We start from the raw sequence: 22,206 nt of genomic DNA, 5'->3' as shown, positions 1-22,206 counted from the left end.
AATGGCTCAGTGTTCATCACTATTTATAGTAACAGCTAAAACACATGTGTACTAGTTAGTGGATTACCTCAAATTTCAAATTCTCAGAGCAGTGGGGGTCCATGGCTGCAAAGGCAGTTATACTGATTGGCAATCACCAAGGCATGTAACAAGATAGCTCAAGTCAGAAGCTTGCTGTACAGAACCCACAGTGGGCAGTGCCTAAACTAAGGGGCCAGAGACACTTACCTGGTGAAAGTCACCCTTCTGCATTAATAGGTTTTTATCTTTGTAGTTTTTCTTAACACAAAGAATATAATACACTGTGGAACACCAGAATAGTGAGATGACAAGGGGAGATACTGTTACAAAAAAGAACAGCATGCATAAATAAAATTATGTGTAAGATTTTAGTAGAGAATTAACATTTTCACAAAGGAAAGAATGTATTTTTACAAATGAGTATGTATATACTTGAGTATTTATCTTCAATTATCTTCAGATGGAAATTAAAACTTTAGCCTATCTTTTCATTCCTACCTCACCACTCCCTAGCAGCTGGCATATATTAATGTCAAAAGTTGCAGTAATCCACAAAGCAGTATCTTGGGAGTTTTCTTGCTAAAAATTTTGAGGATATTGTTTATGTTTCAATGTTTGAATATAATTTGATTTTTAAAGCATACCTGTTTTCCACCTGAATTTTTCTGTCAGAACACACTTCTCTTAGTGCACATTCTTAGTGCTATAGCAGCAGTTTATGGTATTTAATAGCCTAATATACAGTTATTGATGCCTAATTTCACTATCTAACTTAAGAACACAGCTTCTGGAAGAAATTCATCAGGCTGTTTCAATCATAACTGACCACATGATACTCCTACTCCTTTTTTACAAACAGGAATAACAATTTAGCCATGAATATTCAAAAGGATTAATTTTACTTTGTTGTATAGAAAATAATATCTGGAATAGCTGGATCAAAGCAAGCTTACAGGTTTTATTTGTGGAGAATAATTAAGATAAAATACGAAGATAACAGCATTTTTTCTTTTTTCCTCTTCCAGTATTTAGTCTTTGGAAATAACTTTTACGTAGCCTAGAAAAAAATCCTAGGTCTATAAAAATCTTAATCTGAAAAGTCAATTTCGATTTTCCTTTTTTATACTTAATGGTGACATGCTCTTGATGGTCTAATATGCATGAACAAATTGCCATGCTGTAGAGAAACAGTGGCAGTGCTGCCAGGTACAGTCTTTGTGTGCAAGTGTGTGTGTGTGTGTTTATAAAACATAGCAGCATTATTCCTTTGGATCCCTGGATGTGCCTGGCTCTTTAACCCAAGGAACCCAATCATGTCCCCCTACTTATCAAGACTTTGTGGAAGAAAAGATGATTTATAGCTACCACAATAAATCTCTAAGCTCTTTGATTCATTGCCAAACTTTACTGTTGAGGTGAGGCCAATACTGAACTTTAAGCATATAGCACCATGTTTTCAAATGGGGAATGAATGTTCACACTGATAAGCCTTGTAAAGTGACTATCTCATAATGTAGTGCCTAATTTGATTTGACAGCTTCCTGGTTTATACTTCAAATGCAGGCACACATTTAAAGACAATTATTTCATTTTCTGGCCTATGCTAAATCCGATAATCTCTATTATAGTAGCATATTCATGCCTCTGCTGTTCAGGTGATGTCACCAATTTATCATAAATTCTTATCTTCATAATTTTATAGCAGTAGTGTCAAATTGGCTTGTGGCTGAAAACGGCCATTCTTTTTTCCTGGCAAGTCTTTCCCACCAGAAAAAAAGAAATGAAGTAATTAATACTTTAAGGGTCAGACTACTTAAAAAGAAAAGCAACTCATTATAATGCTTGATGCTTTTTGTCTTTGATGGAATCCTTTATGATTTTAACCTATTTAAGATGAAAATAACCTTTGGTACATACATTTAGAATTTTTCTCAACCTCAGCACTATTGACAATTTTAAATTGAGCAAATGTCACAAAACATAAAATTTACCATGTTAAAGTGTACAGTTCAGTGGCATTTAGTACATTCACAATGATGTGCAAGCATCTAGTTCCAAAGCATTTTCGTTACCTCCAGAGGAGACCCTGGACCCATTAAGGTGTAAGTCACTATTCCTCCCTCTCCCAGGCCCTGACAAGTTTGAATTCTGTTATCATTTCTAGAGCAAGTTCATGCATAAATAACTGATTTCACCAGTGAAAAGTCATTTCTGAAATTCATGTGCTAATTAACAAAGGCACTAATTTGTTAATGAGACTCCATTTCTTTTTTTAAAATTTATCTTTATTGTTAAAAGTATTACAGATACCCCCCCCCCCATTGATCCCCTCCAACCTGCATCTACCTCCCACCCAGGCCTACCCCACACTATTGTTTGTATCCATGGATTATGCATATATGCATACAAGTGTTTTGATTAATCTTTTCTCACCCACTCCCTCACCCCTGCCTTCCCACTGAGATTTATCAGTCTGTTTCATGCTTCTATGTTTCTGGATCTATTTTGTTCCTCAGTCTATTTTATTAGATTCCACATATGAGTGAGATCATGTAAAACTAAAGCAAGAAGAATCATAAAACCTGAATAGGCTAATAACAACTGATGAAATCGAAACAGTAATAAAAAACCTCCCAGCAAACAAAAGCCCTAGTCTGGACGACTTCATAGGGGAGCTTTCTAATTCTTTAAGTTGTAGGGCAAATTAGTCTACTAAAAAATTTCTAGCTTTTTGAGGTAGGCTTGTAGTGCTATGAATTTTCCTCTTAGGACTGCTTTCACTGTGCCCCACAGATTTACGGTTGTTGTGTGTTCATTTTCATTTGTTTCCAGGAATTTTTTGATTTCTTTCCTGATCTTATTGATAACCCATTCATTGTTTGATAACATGTTATTTGGCCTCTATGTGTTAGAATGTTTTTGAGTGTTTATACTGTAGTTGATTTCTAATTTTATGCCATTGTGATCTGAGATGCTTGATATGGTTTCAATCTTCTTGAAGTTGTAGAGACTTGTTTTGTGTCCTAACATGTGGTTTGTCTTTGAGCATGACCCATGTGCACTTGAGAGGAATGTATATTCTGCAGCTTTGGGGTGAAATATTCTGTAAATATGAATTAAAGCCATCTGATCTAGTGTGCTGTTTAGAGTCACTGTTTCTGTGTTGACTTTTTGTCTGGAAGATCTATCCAATGAAGTCAGTGGGCTGTTAATGTCCATGACTATGACTGTTTTGTTGTTGATCTCTCCCTTAAAGTCCTTAAGGTTATTATTGATAGGTCCTTAGTTATTGCCATTTAATTCTTTATGCCTATGTTTTTCTGTCTATTTCTTATTATTACAGCAGTCCTTTTAACATTTCCTGCAAAGCTGGTTTGGTGGTGATAAACTCCTTTAGCCTTTTTTTTCTCTGGGAAGCTCTTTATTTCACCACCTATTTTGAATGGTAGCCTTGCTGGATAGAATAGCCTTGCTTTCAGATCCTTGTTTTACATTACCTTGAATACTACATGCCATTCCCTTCTGGCCTGTAGAGTTTCTGATGAGAAGTCAGCTGACAGCCTTATGGGGCTCCTTTGTAGGTAACAGATTGCTTTCCTCTTGCTACCGTTAAGATTCTCTGTCTTAAATTTCTGGCATTTTAATTATGATGTGTATGGCCATGGGCCTCTTTGGATTCTTCTTGCTTGGGACTCTCTGTGCCCCCTGAACTTGTGTCACCCTTTCCTTCACCAGGTTAGGGAAGTTTTCTGCCATTATTTCTTCAAACAGGTTCTCTAACCCTTGCTTACTTTTCACCCCTTCTGGCACTCCTATGAAGTGAATATAATTATGTTTCATGTTGTCCCACAGCTCCCTTAAACCGTCTTCCTGTTTCTTAATTGTTTTTTCTTTTTGGATCTCTGATTGAGTGATTTTTTTTCTACCTTGTCTTCTAATTCGCTGATCTGATCCTCATCTTTCTCTAATCTGTTGTTTATTCCTTCCAATGTGTTCTTTATTTCTGCTGTGTCATTCTTAATTTCCTTCATAGTTTCCACATCTTTTTTCATGCTGTTGAGCATCCTTACAATCAGTATTCTGAACTCTATATCTGATAGACTGCTTTTCTCTATTTAGCTTTTTTTCTGGAGACTTCTCTTGTTCTTTCATTTGGGGCTTGTTTTTGGTCTCCCCATTTGGCTGCCTGTTTGGGTTTGTTTCTATGTATTAGGTAGATGTGCTAGGACTCTCAGTGTTTTTGGAGCGTCTCTGGTGCCGGCCAATATCAGATGCAGTTCGTGACTGGCCCTCTATACCCTACTTGGAGCTATCAACCACCCTTCGCTTGAGGTCCCCTCTGTTGGGGATGAATGCATTTGGACAGGACCTAGATGCACACCAAAGTCTGCTTTTCCAAGGCCCAGTTCCAGTAGCAGATCAGGCAAAACTCAAAGCACTCTGAGGCCCACCTCTGGCTGCAGATGATTAATCTGAGTCTCTTCATGAGCCTGAGGCTGTAGAAACTCCTCTGGGTAGGGTGAGAGGTTTTCCAGCAGGGTGGGGCAGTTGCTTCCCTCCCCAGGCAAAAGCAGCAAAATGTACATCTGAGAAAGATGTCCTCTGTAGTATGGGGGAATAAATTGGCTCAGGAATCCAGAGGGATGCCCTATGAGCTCTATCTCCAGAGCTTACACAACCCTAGATTCTCTTCACACAGCTCCAGTCTACTCTGCCCTCCCTCTGCTGGAACCCAAGGTGAGTGGCTGCACATGAAACTTTGTGCATTGGCTCATTAAGAGGGTGCCTGCATTTCTAGCCATCTCTCCCTGGCAGACAGAAACCTGGCTGCTTTTCTCAGCCAAATGTTATGTGGGCACCTTTCTCAGTCCTCAGGCTCTTGGCTGGGAGCCCAGTCTGGGGTTTAGACCCCAGGGTCCCTCCGTGGGAACCCCCACAGCTGAGATCTCCCTCCGGACCTTCAGCTGCTGCCTATGGGAGCCCAGCCAGCCTCTTGCGCCTCCACACTTCCTACCATGGTAGTCTCTGTGCGGTTTCCACTTTCCTCCTTGGTTATGAGGGTGCTCTCCAGCTCGTCTTCAGTTGCAGTTGATTATTCAGGATGGTTTTTCTATATTTTAGTTGTAATTCCAGTTTGGTCCTGGGAGAGTATCAGTGTAGCTTCCACTCAGTCTGCCGCCATTTTTAATCTCCTGAGACTACATTTCTTAAATCCTTTCTGTTTTCTGCTCTTGTGGGAGGACAGAAAGCTGAATGCTATCTTTAAATGCTATCTGAATCCCACTCTGGAATGTGGGTTTTTGATTAAATGCAGTATGTGTTATATCAGGACAGTTATCCACTCCTAGAGTGCAGATTACAGGAAACGATTACATAGATAATATCATAGTGTCTATGTTGACAAGTTGTAAAGTATTCATTATAACATAGAGTTATGAATTTATAACTGCATTTCATTTTGGTGAGTTCTATCTGCTTTTTCCATATTAAATGGTGATTATTAGTTATAGTTATTTCCAGACAGAACCATAATCAGTGTTAGTAGGATCCATAAACTAAAAAGAAAGTTTTATGTTTGTAACAAATACCATTGAAGCAATAGTGACAGGAGAAATACCCATCTTTGGAATTTTCCTGTTTTCATGATTCCACATCATTATGCACTTAATTTGGGGCAAATTAGACCATTTGGTAATTCCATATTTGTTTCTTGTGGTAAGGCATAGCCCCCAGTCTAGAAATAATCATGTGTTAGAGTATCATACATTTAAATCAGTTGTTGCCATTGTTAGCAACTTGATTGCAATCATCTGCCATGTAATGAAGAATTATTTTGGATAAGAAGGAGTTATAAATTGTAAAACTCTGTCAAAGAAAATTTGGCTGTTTATCTTCCTTTGTGGAAGAAACTATTAGACCATTTCTCTGATTCTTATTATTCCCTATGAAGCATAAAATTATTAGACAAGAGATATCTGAATACTTGATCCAAAATTTAGCTTTTAAGAAAACCATATTGAGTTAGTTAGACTCACTGTGGCGGACATGTTTGTTTTGTTTTCAAAGAATATTGACTTTGTACATTACCTCTTTTGTCTTCTCTTGTATAGAAATCCATTTCTGGCATTTTCTCCACACTTATTCCCGAAACCTGCCTGTTAGCACCTGTCATTTCATTGCATTACCTCCGGTAGCATAAAGATATTCATTTTTAAAAGTCTTAGGTAGTGATCATAACCATTACATTGTCCCTAAGAAGCAGATTCAGGATATTAAAGATATTAATAGCAATTATTCTTCTCTCAAACCCTGAGACTTCTCACTCACAGTAGCTCAATCTTTTAACTTTAAATTATATTTTAACTATCTGAGCTCTTGAGTGGGTTTCAGCTCACTAATTGCTGTGAACACATACTACATGCCATTCTAATTAAGCTGTAAGTTTGTAACAACCTGATTGAGTACATGAACACCACCATACAACAAATTCTGAATTATAAACCTACTTGCTATGAAAAAAATTAACCTTTATTTTCCACAAATAGGTTACAGTGGTTAAATACAATATTTATTGTATAGAAATATTCTATTTTTTCCACCTTCCTAAATAATAGGAAGAGGATCCAAATAGCATCTTTTTTGTGAATGAAGTGTCACTTTAGAATTTGAGGCTTTATTTTTCTAGGGAAAGTTATTTTCATCAATCTGTGATAAGAAGTACCCATTTTATATTTATTTCAGTTAAAAAAACAACAACAACCCTGAAGGCATTGTATACAGGCACAACTGAGTAAATAATAGTATCAAAATAGCTTAGAGCCCGGCCGGGCATGGCTCAGTGGTTGAGCGTCGCCTTAGGATCCAGGCGATCGGGGTTCGATTCCTGGTCAGGGCACATGCCCGGGTTGCAGGCTCGATCCCCAGTCAGGGGCGTGCAGGAGGCAGCCGATCAGTCACTGTGTCATCATTGATGTTTCTATCCCTTTCTCTCCCTCTCCCATCCTCTCTCTGAAATCAATAAAGATATATTAAAAAAAATAGCATAGAAACAAGAAAACAAGGAATTATGAGTGTGACACTTCATAAGATTTTTAAATATAAAGCTGAGCACAGGGTTGGGTGGGGAGTGTGACTTGTTGATTTTCTCTTGTTTATTTTTTGTTGTTGGTTTGGGGGGGGGTGGTTGGTTGGCTGGAAAATAGTGTGTTCATATCCCTAAAGAATTTGGATACGATACACTACTTCCACTGAACAAACATCTTTCCAATTATAAAACTGTTCACTGTTACAACTAAAAGAACCTAAGAAGTCATATACAACTCCTTAGCTTCACAAATTAGGACACAGGCCTAGATAAATTAAGCAACAAATGCAGAATCATGGTTTAGTGCCAGAGCTAGAACGGAAATCTGCATATTCTGAGTACAAATTCAGGACCTTTTCACCATACTGCACTCTTCTTTTTTCCTGCAATTTCATTTGTCTCAGTACAGGGTGGGTGAAAGTGGTGAATGAATATTGGTTTTTCTAAGACTTCAACAAGATAGCTTCAAAAGGCAGTTTTCATGTGACAAACAGAAGGCTCAGTTAAGTCAGTAGCTTAGTATGTTCTGCAGTCTTTATGAGAAATTCACAAGTAAACAAGATAGAGATTTATTCAGGAGAGGAAAAAAAGCTTCCTAGTTAGCGTGTGGACTTGTTACAGATTGTCTGATACACCATCATTTATACAACAATGTATAGGAACAGACTTTCCATTTAGATAAATACATTTTGCAGAGTGTTCATGCTCACCTTTTAAATGAAAAGCTTTAAAAAAAAGTAATTTTATGAAAATAGATCATATAATTTACTGCCTTCCTAAACAATATCCTGAACATCATATGGTCCTTTCTTGGTGACTCAGATTCACCATTTTGAATATAATCATTGATGTCTACAGCTTTGGGAGCTCTGAGGGTGGTTAGAGCCTACTGTAAATGACTCTCAAAAGGCATCTGTCTCTCAGTTCCCTTGCCTTCAGATTAATCAAGTTTCACTTCTTGTTGCTGTCAATATGTTGATCTAGTTCAGCCTATCCTTGCCCTTCTACTTTTCAACAATAATGTGCAGTGAGGCTTCCAAGTCTCATAGCCAGGCTTGTGGATGAGAGTTGAATAAATTAGTCCTTGATTAGCCTGAGGGAGCTGAGGCTCCCTTGTAGGTAAAGCATAAGATAACTTGTAATGCATAACCTTGGTCATTTCTTGTTTCTAAGTTCATGAAACTGGGTTTATTTGAGTGACTTCTTCATAATGATATATTATTGTCATTAATATCTACAATTAATTAATTATATAAAATATTGGAACAGGTACCTGAACTATCAGATAACCTAAAAAATCAATAGAAAATGATTATTTAGTGTACTTTGTTGTAGGTACTCATGCTTCTATAAACATATGTATCTATCATATATATATAATTTTCATTTCTTAACCTTTTCTTCTTAAGAGCTTCTTTGTGGTCTGTTGTTAAAATTCTAATGATGATAGCTTATGAACATACATTTGACCAAAATTGAAGCTAATAAAAGTAAGCACATAAGTTATGGTAAAAGATGCTTCCTTGGAGTTTGTTACAGGTATCAGGTCCTTATAAATAAGGACCAGAAATAGGCCTTAATTTACTTTCTGAAGAATTTCTGAAATTCTAAACTCTCATGATAACCCCCAAATATTTATGAATCATCAAAGTATATTATAGCCACTGTACAACATTAGATAATTGAAAAGACCTATGAGACTCCCATAAGGCTTTAATAATGGCTAAAGTTCCAGTGCAGCAGGAGAAAGATGGCTTCTAAGGCCATTTTTAGTCACAGAGGACATGCTTTGTCTTCTCAGTGTGAACCACCAATGTATGTACAAGATAATCTTGGTTTCAGGGGAGCCAAAGCGCAGGTCTACTGAGAATCTTTGATACCCCGCTGGTCATGTAGCTGAAAGTAGTCTGTATACTCAATTAAATCAGATGCAATCCACAATCTATACATTTTCAGTAAACAGTATAGACAGGCTAGTACAGTGTGTCTCCAAGGGAGTTTCAGACTTTAAAAGCACTTTATAAAGCTCTAGTACATTTCATCTCAAACTTGACCAAGGGGACCAAACTCCCAGGCATCCTTGGAGTTAAGCATACAGACTCAGTGCAAATTAACTTTATCCTTACTCATTTATTCTGTATTTTCTACGTGCATTTTTATTATCAGCTTGGTAAATCTTGTGTTTATCCTTTCATTGAATAACTATCTTTATTACCGTGGCAACAAATCTGTTAAGCACCCATTCTTTGCCAAGCCCTGAGCGAAGTACTTTATGTACATTATTCATTTATAACTATGAGATTGGTGTTGTTATTCCAGTGTTACAGATGAAGAAGGGAAGCTCAGGGTTTTTGTTTTCCTCACATAGCTATTTGCTCTAACTACTCTTTTTCTTACTTTCAAAATGTATAACTGATGTGCACCACTTAACAAGCTTGGGATACCAAAGTGATCACATTTGTTACAGTTCACATTTGTTACTCAAATTAAACCACCACAGCCCTTGGTAATACAAGAATATAGTTCTTCCTTCCCTAACCAACCCTGTTCCTATGAGAAATACAAGAACTCTACGGTTGCATATTAAGTCTAGAGGAGTAGGCTCTGACTCTTGCATTAAAGAAAAAAAATAATGAAATGCTAGGTTTATTTCTATTTGTAGAAAGTCTCCATTCTCTCTTGCTCTTGATATTCTTGCCACTGTTGCTGGTGTATAGTCTTACATCAAAACCTGGGAGCTCAAACCAGGCTTTCTGGTATCCAGAATAGTTCCAAGGACACTTAAGGAATCACTACAGTAACTGAGGTATAGGTGGCCCCAGCTGGGCTTGGAAAAGAGGAGGGCATCTTTCTACCTAGCATTTCCCTCACTTTTGCTCACTCCATAATACAATAGGCCTGATTTCCCAATGTTTCAGCTAATTGGTGGCCTTGTCGTTTCAGTTTTCATATTCCTGGCCTGTTCCCCAAGCTCATAGAACCAGAGGAGCTAATTGAGAATAACCAGCAACTGAGTGATGTAATATAGCGTAGAGGACTACACTGTGTTCTTTTCCTGATATTTGTATCTCTTATCAGGACAGCAGTTACCTATCTGACAGGTTTTGGTAACGTTGAACTTTGAAAAGGGATCTTGGGTTTCTTTTCTCACAGAAGGAACTTCCCAGCCCATTTAAGCTTGGTGTGCCAAATGGATTTGAGAGAGAGAGTGGCAAGACTACATCTGTCTCCAGAACCCCTACGTCAGAGGTTCTCAAACTTTCTGAATTTACAGTGCCCTTAGTTGTCACAGTGATTTTTTCATAGCAGCTGTAGGCCAAAATAAATACTTAATAGGTTTATTTATTAAGTAGTTAGGTCCAAACAACTTAATAAGTATTTATATCCTGACAGCTTAGTAGCCATTTGAAAAATAATATACATAAATTGCAAGAAAGCAATATTTTTATTTCACCCTTAAATAGCCATGCAGTTACTTACTAATAGGATATATGTGCCTGATGTGCACTGCACAACTTCTCAAACCTTGAGATCAGATTGGATAGTGGAGCATATTGGATATGGGTGGATACCACCTCCATTTCCTATTCCACATTGATTTTTCACACAGCACTTTTTTAAAAAATCACAGCCAAAAATCCAACTTCACAAAGGAAATGAATATAGAATTATCTAATGATGAAATTGTTGTCAATCAATTTTGACCAAGAACTGCAAGGCGAACAAAAGCTTTATTTGGGGGTCTTTTTCAGGAATTGTAATTCAGGAAACACAGTTTTGGGTATAAACCCCAACTGTGTTCTGAGGGGGAAATCAAGAGTTTATAAAGGCAGAAAAAGGGGTGCTTTCAAAAGGATTACATAAGTTGCTTTGAAAGAGCTGTGATTGGTGCTGGCAAGCAAACTAACACTATGCTATACATGATTAATTCCTTATGTCTAGTAATAGACACACATCTTGGTGTACACTTTGGGGATCGAGGAGCTAGTTCACAGAACAGTAGGTGTTTGGCTAGTCTACCTCCGCACAACTATTAGGGAAAATCAAATGATTCTTACAGAACAAAAAATGTCTGATCCAAGCGGAGCACAAGTAGAAGTATTTTACAAATTTCAAAAGGTAGTTTCTTTTGTTAAAAGTAGGATATTCAAGTACTGTCTCCCTAGAAACTTTGCTGTTAATGTATTCATTTCACAATCATATAGTAAGTTTGGCATGCTGTTTCATAATTAGAGGCATAGTCCATGGTTTCCCAGCTTCCAGTCACTACTCAGCCTTCAAGTTTCTCCCATTCTACCTTTTCATTTATTCCGTACTTATCGATTCTTATTCTGTATCAAGTTATTTACTAGATGTTATGAAAGACAGAGATTGGATCAAAATATTAATGACATGGGGCCTGCCTTTGAGAACCTTAGTCTTGAGGGAGAACCAGATAGGTGTACCAAAAATCATAATACAGCTTAATTAATTGCAATAATTTAAGTATATGTAAATACTGACAGTCTATAGCAGCTCTGTCTAATGAACTGGGGAGTACACTCTAGGGAAGGTTTTTAGAGAATGTTATATCTGGATGGACTAAGAGTTCACTAGGCAGATGAAATATTAGGTACAAAATTACGGAAGTATTAAAGAGCCTGTTTGGAGAATGGTAACATTTGGTTTTACTGAGGAATAAGATGCATTATGAGTGTAGTGGCCGAAGAAATCACCTAATATCTGCATCTTTCACATTTGTCCCTTTCTTTCCATTCCTATTACCACCATTCTAATGCATAATCTCTATTTCTTAACCTGGTCTATTGTAAGTAGCCTTTTCCCTGGCCTTTTCCCCTCCATTTTGGGGTAGGAGGAGGAGAAAATGGAGGGGAAAAGGCTAAAGGCCAGTAAAAGGCTATGTATAGCCCGGCCGACGTGGCTCAGCAGTTGAGTGTAGACCTGTGATCCAGGAAATTGAGGTTCGATTCCCAGTCAGGGCACATGCTTGGGTTTTGGGCTTGACCCCCAGCAGTGGATGTGCAGGAGGCAGCCAATCAATGACTCATCATTGATGTTTCTATCTCCCTCTTTCCCTCTCCCTTCCTCTCTCTGAAATCAATAGACATATTTTTTAAAAAGGCTATGCATATATATTATACATATATATACATACATGTTATATGTATTATAGATATAATAGTTTTCTAGGTTATTCTCTCTGAAGAATTGGTCTAAAATCTTGAGTGCTGTCAAATAGTTTCAGTATCTTACCCTAACATTAAGTGCCTTTATGACATTGCTGTGGGCCTGTTTCCAGTTTAATTTCTTGCTCTTTCTATTTTGAATCTTGTACTCTGGCCCTGCTGACCAGCTCACTTCCTCATTTATGACCCTTGCTTTATTTAATTTCAAGTCTTCACTTACTGTTTTGTTTTCCTAGAATGTCTTTCCTAGTCTTAATCCTGCCAATCTTAAAATGCCAGCTCAAATACACTTTTTAAGGGTCTGTCTTCAGCTTCCTCCCCCACCCCAAACACACCTTATCCGTTAGAAATATACCTGCCTTTTGACCTCAAAAAAGCATCCACCATGTTCATTCTTGCATTGGAGCTCTTTGTGTATCTTTTATCTTCATTATCTCTTGCACTGGCAAACCTTGAGGCCAGAAGCCATCTGCTACTCATCTTTGTAACTTTGTGATCTCATTGTACATGGTCTGTGCTCAGTAAATATGTCTTAAGAAAAAGAATTTTGTTCACTTAAAAGAAAAATGTAAACATGTGCAACTTTGAATGGTGTCTCCTTTATTGAAATAAGACCCAAGGGGAGAAAACTGATTATATAATTGGAGTAAAGAATTTTCCAAATCAGCTGTTAATTTTCAGACCTTATCATCTGCTGTTTTTTCAGCAAATGTATGGACAGGATTTCACTTAGCTAAAGATTATTGTCATTAAAATATGAGTTTAGTATCCTGCAATGCATTAAAAATATATTACACAACTGCATAGTTTGGTTTAAGGCAGTAACTTAGGGAGTTCCTTGAGAAGCCATCTTATTTCATCTATTTTTATTCTTTTGTTTTGAAGAGAAAGTATAGGTGACAGCTATTTATTTTGAAATTATGAAAAAGTAGTAATATTTTTTGAGTATATGTACTTATTTTGTGGGTGTATATGTGTGTATCAGTCTTAGAGTTTAAATATTTTCTTTAGTAAGGATGTTTTCTAACTATCTAAAGAAAGCAGTTTACATTTGTCTTTATTTCCTTTAATGAGAGAAGTACATGTTTTTTTGTTTGTTTTTAAAGATTTTTTATTTATTTTTAGAGAGAGAGGAAGAGAGAAGTAGAGAGAGAGAAACATCGATTGTGAGAACAAAATATCGATCAGTTGCCTTCTGCACGATCCCTACTGGGGACCCAGCTGCAACTCAGGCATGTGCCCTCACGGGAATCGAACCAGCAACCTTCTGGTGCATGGGACAATGCCCAGCCAACTGAGCCACATTGGCCAGGGCAAGAAAAGTACATGTTTTGAATAACAGTTCAATTTCGTGTTCTCAAAGCACATTCATATTCTGTATACTTGTCACATCATGTAATCTCTGATGAAGGTGTACACATGATTCTTGATGGTGGGAATAATGGCCCTCAAAGGGCTACTTTGTGTGGACTAACTCACACAATTTGATGAGAAGGAAGCAGAGGGAAGGGATGAGCTTTAGTTTCAAACATCATTGCTTTAGTTTTAGAAGCCCTTACAGCATGGAAATTGCCTAGTGTTTTAGAAAGAGATAGTCTAATCTTATCCTATGGGTCCAAGTTGCCCCTTTCCCCTTTATTTTTTGTTTCCACATTAAAAATATTCTAATTCTGTTATCATCCATTAGATTTACAAATTACTTCGATGAGGACTGGTAAATACTCTGCCACAGCTTCCTGTTCCTTATTATATGGCAGACATAGCTAATCTATAACAATATCTTCACTACTGGTCATATTCTTACTCCAGGTGGTACTTCTAGTTGACCAGATTTAGCAAGTGAGTTAAAATCTACTTGCCAGCTTATTCTAACTAGAGTTCTCACTATTATATTACTTTGCTTCCAAGTATAAGAAATACACCAAAGGTGTTTGTGGAATGCTCTTGGTAATTTGATTAGGCTGGGATTAGATGATACGTCTTGCTATATTAACTTATAGTTGCTTCACCCTAATTAGCCTGCTTTCTGGTTACAAGAGTTAGCTACATTCCTTGATTACCCTTTTCCATGTAGATAGCACATAAGAAAATTATTTTCTCTTAGGAGAATTTCATTTTTTTCTCTTAAAAGCTCAAAATACATTATTGTTTGTTTGGTTTATCTTCAGGAAAACTGTCCCAAAAGTCAGGGATATGTTAGACTACATTAACATATCTATTGTGTTTTATAACAAGGAAGCAGATAGATAGTCCCGATCAGTTTTACACTTATCAGACCACACTTAGAATATTGCACTCAGTTTAGGACACTATATTTTATGAGATACAGATGATGTAGAAACTCTTACACATTTTATATGAGCATTACATGAAGGAACTGGATATATTTATCCTGGAAAATAGAATACTCAAGGGAAATCAGTTACTGTCTTCATGTATTAGTTAGCTTTATTATGTAGAGAAGACTTGTATGTCATTTTAGAGGACATAAGACCAATGGCTAGGTAGTTGTTAATTAAGTGAAACGTCCCTCAAAAAAGGGTGCCATAGTCAAATAAATATGACAGATGCATGGGTCATGTTCTTTTTCTGGAGATTTACAACTATATATTAAACATATATTAAAACACCTTGCTGACCAGTTAAGAGTTAACTGATGTTTCCATTCCCAAATGTCATTGACTGGTCATGAGATAACTCATGTCTGCATTTACATTAATTTAAGTAATTGTAAGGTCTGAAAGCAATGTAGTTTTAAAAGAGCATTCTAGACTGTTTTCTTAGTTATCTCTGTTGAGGCTCAGATTATAAGAGGTGCAAGATCATGTTTTACAAAAAATAGTAACCAGCGTTTTAAAAAAATCTCACTAGGGTGCGTAAAGTGTATTCTTCTAAGGGAAAGCATAGTGAAACAATATGTATGTAAAACTTGTTTAGTACCATTACATGTAAATACATGTTACACAATATATCACATTCAAAAACATATTACAATAGTAAAATATTTAAAAATATTAAAATACATGAAATATGTTTAATTTCAACATATGGTAATATAAGATATGACAAAATAAAGTACATTTAAGTTTATTCAGATGCTTTCATTTAATATTCAAGTATGGAAAAGTAGCCAGCCACACAGGTGAGTTCTGGCTCGAAATAGCTGGTCAGCAAGGTGTTAAGGGCCCTAAAAGTCATACAGTAAAATATATTTTAAAATATATTTTAAATATATTAATCCCTTCTCAGTAACACACAGTTGGATAGTGGTTCACAAACTGTGTTAGTAGGACCAGCAGCACTAGCATAACCTGGGAACTTATTAGAAATGCAACTGCGTGGCCCCACCCAGACCTATGGAATCAGAAACTCTGGGAGCTGGGTCCAGCAATCTTTGTGATAATTAGTCCTCTAGGGGATTCTGATGATGCTAAACTGTGAGAAGCACTGCCAGAAAATTCCACTGGTATTCTTTTTTAATATATCTTTATTGATTTCAGAGAGAGGAAAGGAGAGGGAGAGAGAGGGATAGAAACATCAATGATGAGAGAGTCATTGATTGGCTGCAGCCCACAACCTGGGCATGTGCCCTGACCAGGAATCGAACCCTGATCTCCTGGATCCCAGGTTGATGTTCAACCGCTGAGCCATGCCCGGCCGGGCTCCACTGGTATTCTTAATCTCAGTAGCACTCTTTTAGTTCCCTTCGTAGCACTTACCACAATTTAAATATTCCTTCTAATGATACTTTATCACTCTTTGATTCATTTTATAGATGGTTACCCTTCTGAGGTACAGAAGGAAGGAAACACTTATGGAAGGCCAACATAGTTTTCAACCTAGTATAGGTGCATCTAGCTGGTGTAAATTTGGGTATTTTAAAGAATCCTCAGTAATAAATCCATATCTCATATAAAGTGAAACACATGTCTAAAATGAAGTAAACCTTAAATTCATTGCTATTTTTGTCATTTTTAAAAGAGCATTTGCTGTTTTTCATTTACTTCAAAATGTTCTTTGCAAAATATAGATGTTTTTAAATATCTTGAAGGATCTGTAATGTGCCTTCGCCCATGTCAGAAGTCTTATCAGATTAGAGATTTTTTCTAATTTCTTTGCATTAGTGGAGATTAATTTCTAGTAGCATTATATTTATCCCTGCAAACAAGCATGACACTTTTAGGAAAATGTAATTGAAGTCTAGTTTAAAATGAATCTGTATGTAAAAATAAAAATAATTCCCCATAACTGTGCATATAACTTGCCTTATTTATTTTATTAGGTATCATAAATGTGCATTTTGAATGTTTATATGAAATGCCCCTGTAAGTCACGCAGAATTTTCTTTTTCTGAAGGACAGTGAAATTGCATTGATATATTGAAGTTTCACAATATATTTAACTTAAGTGAATTTAGAACAAAACTATTATTCCTTGGAATGGATCATGGCCAAATTTATCTTAATTTCTGGATGTTGTTTTGTCACCTCTTCTTTTTCATACAAGTAAGGCTCCTCTGGGTTTATATCATTAGGTACAACTGGAGTTTTATTTGTGTGGGTTTTTTGTTTTTTTTAGTTAAGGGACAAAGACTGATAGTCTAGATACTGGATTTTGATTTGCTTGCTGCTGGCCAGCAGCAGAATGCCTCAGGGTATCCACTTATAATAATAGGTATAAGTGGTGGTATCATTGTTCCTGTATTTAAACACCCATGGTTGGCAGGAATGTGCTAAAGTCTGAATATAACATAGTTAACTATGTCACCGTCACTGCCCATGGCAACTGCTACTGAAAAGACATACTCACATGATGAGGAAGATGGCAGATGTGGTGATTTGGAGCTAAATGTTACTTCATTGCTGACTCACAGAAAGAGATTTAGGATGTTGGCTCTTTTCTAAAGAGCATCTAGCAGTTTTCATCTTTTATATTAACTTTCCACATTTTTTATTACAAATGTATGCTTATTTTTATATCTCTTTTTAGTTTTCCTCACAGGAGCAAAAGCCAATTCAGTACTAAAACACTACCCAAGAGCTAATGGACTTTTTGAGGAAATATAAGACAAGGCAACATTGAACGTGAATGCAAAGAAGAATTCTGCACATTTGAAGAAGCAAGAGAAGCTTTTGAAAATAATGAAAAAAACTGTAAGTATATTGGCAGCTTTTCAAAATTTTTTTCACAGATTTGCCTACCTTTTTGATGTATGTTTGAAATCTGCATTCCCAAGTGGTGTGCATTGCTAGCAATTAAAAATTACCCTTGTGAAGAACTCTGAAAGTGGCATCTAACTGAAACTACTGTGTGGGTAGAGGGCTAGATTCACGTTCCTATATGTTAATCTGTCTTTGCAGATCCCATTTCCATAGGACTCTGCTGAACTGAGATTTGTCATCTTAGCAAAGGGAAGCACTTGTTTCACAGGAAGCTTTGTCCGGGGAAAATTATAGATATCATCCCCTTACTCTGCCTAATCAGAGAGAAAGTGTGGAGGAAGCTAATAGATGCTGACACTACTTTAAAATGGTTTACTTCTCCTACCAAAGAAAATACATACCTGAACTCCTCTCCCCATTCTGTGAGAATAGTCCTCTTCACTTCTCTTTAGTCTGCATGCTATTCAAGAAGAGCAGGGATGGGAAAGCACAAGGCAGAAGTATAAATTCTATAGAACTGCTCTGCAGTTGTAAATTACGTTGCCAGAGGTAGCCATTATATAAAGATCCATTCCAATGCACCATAAAAATAACACTTGATGCTAAACAAGGGATGTCACATGTGTTAGAGGGTCATCAAATTTTATTACAGAAGTAACATTTTATTGCAGAAGTTTTAAAGAAAGGGGCTTTGATCTCGTGATAGATTGAGAAGGACCCATGACTAAGAGGAAAGAGCTCAAGGTTTAAGAACTCAAGGTTTTGTACATTTCTTAGGTTGATTCCTAAGTATTGGTCTGTTGCTATTGTAAATGGAGTGTTCTTTTCCATGATATATTCTAACTGGTCATTATTTGTGTAAGCTACTGATCTTTTTAAACCTTATTGGATTATAATTGACATACCATTAACCATACTTGTTTCATGTGTACAATTTGGTAAGTTTTGACATATATATACACCCAAGAAACCATCACCACAGTCAAGATAGTGAATAAATTCATCATCCCCAAAAGTTCCTTCTTGCCCCATATAATTCCTTCTTCTCACCTCTCCCCACAAACAGCATCCCCCAGGCATTGATTGATCTGATTTTTGTCACTATAGATTAGTTTATATTTTCTAGAATTTTCTATAAATGAAGTCATACATTGTACACTCTTTTGTCTGACTTCTTCACTCAACATAACTATGTTCAGATGCATCCATATTGTATGTACCAACAGTTCATTAGTTTTTATTGCTTAGTAGTGTATCATTGTATGTATATGGACATTGGGGTGGTTTCCAGTTTGGGGCTATTACAAATAAAGCTGCTATGAACACTTATGTACTAGACTATTAATTTGTTAATTAAATAACCATATATTTATTTTGACTTGAGTTCTAAGAAATCTCATGGTCTAAGTTATACTTCCAAGGGTACATTATGTGTTTTTAAATTTTTTATTTAGAGATAATTATAGATTCACAAAAAATATTGCAAATATAATATAGAAAGCCCCCTTGTAACTTTTACTTAGTCCTCCCCAATGGTTATATCTTACATAATTGTAGTACAATATCAAAAACAGGAAACTGGCATTGCTACACTGTGTATAGTTTTATGTCATTTTATCACGTGTGTAGATCCTATAATCACCACTAATAATAAAGATGCAGAATTCTTTTACTGCCACAAAATTCTTCCTTATTAGTCATACCCCCCATCCCTGACCCACCCTCCCTAACCTCTGGTAATCGCTAATCTGTTCCCTCACCTCTGTAATTCTGTCATTGCAAGACAGAAATGGAATCATTTAATATGGAACCTTATGATACTGGCTTTTTACACTCAGCATTGTAGTCTTGAGATTCATCCAAGTTGTGGTGTGTATCAATAGTTCGTTCTTTTTCATTGCTGAGTAGTATTCTATGGTATAGATCTATCACAGTTGTTTGAACCATTCAGTCCTTCAGGGACATCTGGGTTGTTTCCAGTTTGGGGCTACTACAAATAAAGCTGCTATATTTATGTAAAGGTTTTCATGTGGGCATAAGTTTTTATTTCTCTGGGACTGTAAATCCCCAGGAGTACAATTGTTGGGTTATATGATAAGTGTTTGTGTAGTTCTTTAGGACACTGGCAAACTAATCTGTCATTGTACAAATTACCATTTTATATCCCCTCCAGCAGTATTTGAGTATCCAGTTTCTCTGCATATTTGCCAGCACTTGATGTTGTTACTATGTTTTATTTTAGTCATTCTAATAGGTGTGTAGAGATACCACATTTTAATTTCCATTTCCTTAATGGCTAATGATGTCAAACAACTTTTCATGTGCTTATTTGATATTTGTACATTCCCTTTCATGAAATCTCCCTTCCTGTCTTCTGCTTGTTTTCTTGTTTTACATTAATTTTAAAAAATTGAGATATAAATAACACACAACATTGTATATAATGACTATATATATATATGTATATATATTATAAAATTATTGCCTCAATAAGTTTAGTTAACATCCATCAGCCCACAATTTTTATTATTTTTTTGTGTGATGAGAACTTTTAAGATCTACTCTCTTAGCAACTTTTCAAATATTCAGTATAGTATTTATTAACTATAGTCACTGTCGCCATGCTGTACGCTACTTCCCCATTACTTATTTATTTTATAACTAAAAGTTTGTACGTTTTAAAAATTTACTTTTTAAGTATAGTTGGTATATAATCTTATATTGATTATATTAGTTTCAGGTGTACAACAGAGTTATTTGACATTTTTATACCTTACAATGTGATCACCCCATTAATTCTAGCAATCATCTGTCCTTTTTGACTCCCTTTACCCATTTTACCTATCTCCCATGCCCCACATCTGGCAACCACTCTTTTTATTATTTTCTAATTGGGTTATTTGTTTTCTTTTATTATTGAATTTTGAGAGTTCTTTATATGTTCTAGATACTGGTCCATTGTCAGATGTGTGTTTTGTAGGCTGTTGGTTTTTGTGTTAATTGTATATCTTACTACCTTACTGACTTCTTTTATTGTTTGAGTTAGTTTTACCACTGACTCTCAAGGTGAACAGTGGTTTTACTGCTTACCTCTCTGTCCTTTATGCACTTCAGTGCTTCTATGTATCCTTTCCTGTCCGCAGAGATAGGATGCTGCATTTCAGCAATCTTTGAAACCAGTCCTTCAACAATTGCTCAAGCAGTTCTTTGCACTCTCCAGCATCACCTTTTCCTCATTCTCATTACCCTACACATCTTTTAGAGGATGGGGACTCTTCACCCCACACCCTCCAGCAACCACCTCATTTCTTGAAACTCATTTCTCTCTACTCATTCCTTGGTGAGTTTTCCTACTCTCGGGGCTTGAAATGTTAATAATTCCCAGATTTACTTGTATCCTGGACTGCAGACCTGCATGACTAACTGCCTACTCAGCATCTCCTCTTTGAATTGAATATGGTTCTCAAGCTAAACATAGACAGATTTGGGCCCCTTCGCCCCAAATTTGCTTCTACCACAGCCTGATCTCAGTAAGTGGTAACTGTCCATACATTTCTTTGCTAAGCCCTTAGCCTTGTTGTAATCCCTGACTCTTCCCTTTTTTTCATATCCCATACCCCACCTGCCAATAGTGTTGGTTCTGACATGAAAGTATATTTAGAATCTAATCACCTCTCAGTTTCTCTACTTGTTACCACTTTACACCCAAGCCACCATCACTCTCTCATCTATCCTACCTTAAATTGCAATATTTTCCCCTTCTGTGAATTTTTTTTCTTTCCAGCACATCACCATCTGACATCTGTTTGTTGTATTTGTTTATTGTTGCTCTCCCCCCAGAACTGTTAGCTGTATGACAGCGGGATTTCCCTTCTACTTTGTTCATACCTATGGTCTTTAGCATATAAAACAGTGCTGGCATGTAATAGGAATTAAATATTTGATTAAACAGTGAAGAAATGATCAAATGGATTGGCGTATTACAAAGTATACATTTAATTCATTGGAAGAAGTGATTTAAAGTTAGCTGATAAGATGTGGACTTAATTTAAAATTTTTAAATTATTTGTTGTTATGTTTCTCCCCTTATTTATGGTTTAAAACCTATCATCTGAGTTTGCTTTATGCCATTAAATCCATAGCATTGACAATAAGGTGTGCCCAAGGGTTTTTGGTCTCATAAGTGTAATAGAAACGGCATTTTGATCCTTGATCTATTTCAGAAAAACTATTTAAGAATAGTGTTTGTTACATGTTAAAAAGAATCTGCTCTATGTTAAGAAGCATTGAACAACGCAATTTCATCTTTGAAGTTTATGATTGATTAATCCTGGCAGTAAAGAAAATGATTGGCTTTTGGAATTTTCTTTCAACTCTTAGACTACTTATTAACTATTTGTTTACTAAAATATATCACGTAGAAGTTTATGCATACATGTATATGTTCATCATACCTAAATCTGGATTATGTGAATTTAGAAGTCTGTTTCCAGTATAATATGTTGGAATTTTTTTTGTAATTTTTTTAGCCTAATTTGGAACAGAAGTCTAATTATGTTATATGGTGGGAGAAAGTGTATTGTACTTTGCAGTTCTCATTTTCGCCACCTAGAAATTTGATCAGATTTCAGACATTATCTGCTGAGTGCTTGCTATGAAACAGACACAGGACAATGAATAAACTGACCCTTCCTCATGGTATTTGAGATCTGGTAGAGACAGTAGACATACACACAAAGGCTTATATAAGCCA

General features: G+C 36.2%; 1 protein-coding gene across 1 annotated transcript in view; it reads left to right on the top strand.

Annotated features, from left to right (window-relative positions):
- Positions 1 to 22,206, top strand: part of PRRG1 (proline rich and Gla domain 1) — a 101,463-nt gene that overhangs the window by 54,372 nt on the left and 24,885 nt on the right. The window contains 3 exon segments of the mRNA XM_081125711.1: positions 17,281 to 17,351; positions 17,354 to 17,437; positions 17,439 to 17,444. Coding sequence (XP_080981837.1) covers positions 17,281 to 17,351; positions 17,354 to 17,437; positions 17,439 to 17,444 — 161 coding nt within the window.

Source organism: Miniopterus schreibersii (genome assembly GCF_964146895.1).
Source record: "Miniopterus schreibersii genome assembly, chromosome: X".
Classification (NCBI taxonomy): domain Eukaryota; kingdom Metazoa; phylum Chordata; class Mammalia; order Chiroptera; family Miniopteridae; genus Miniopterus; species Miniopterus schreibersii.
Note: the sequence above shows the minus strand (reverse complement) of the source record. Positions and strands in the feature narration are given on the sequence as shown.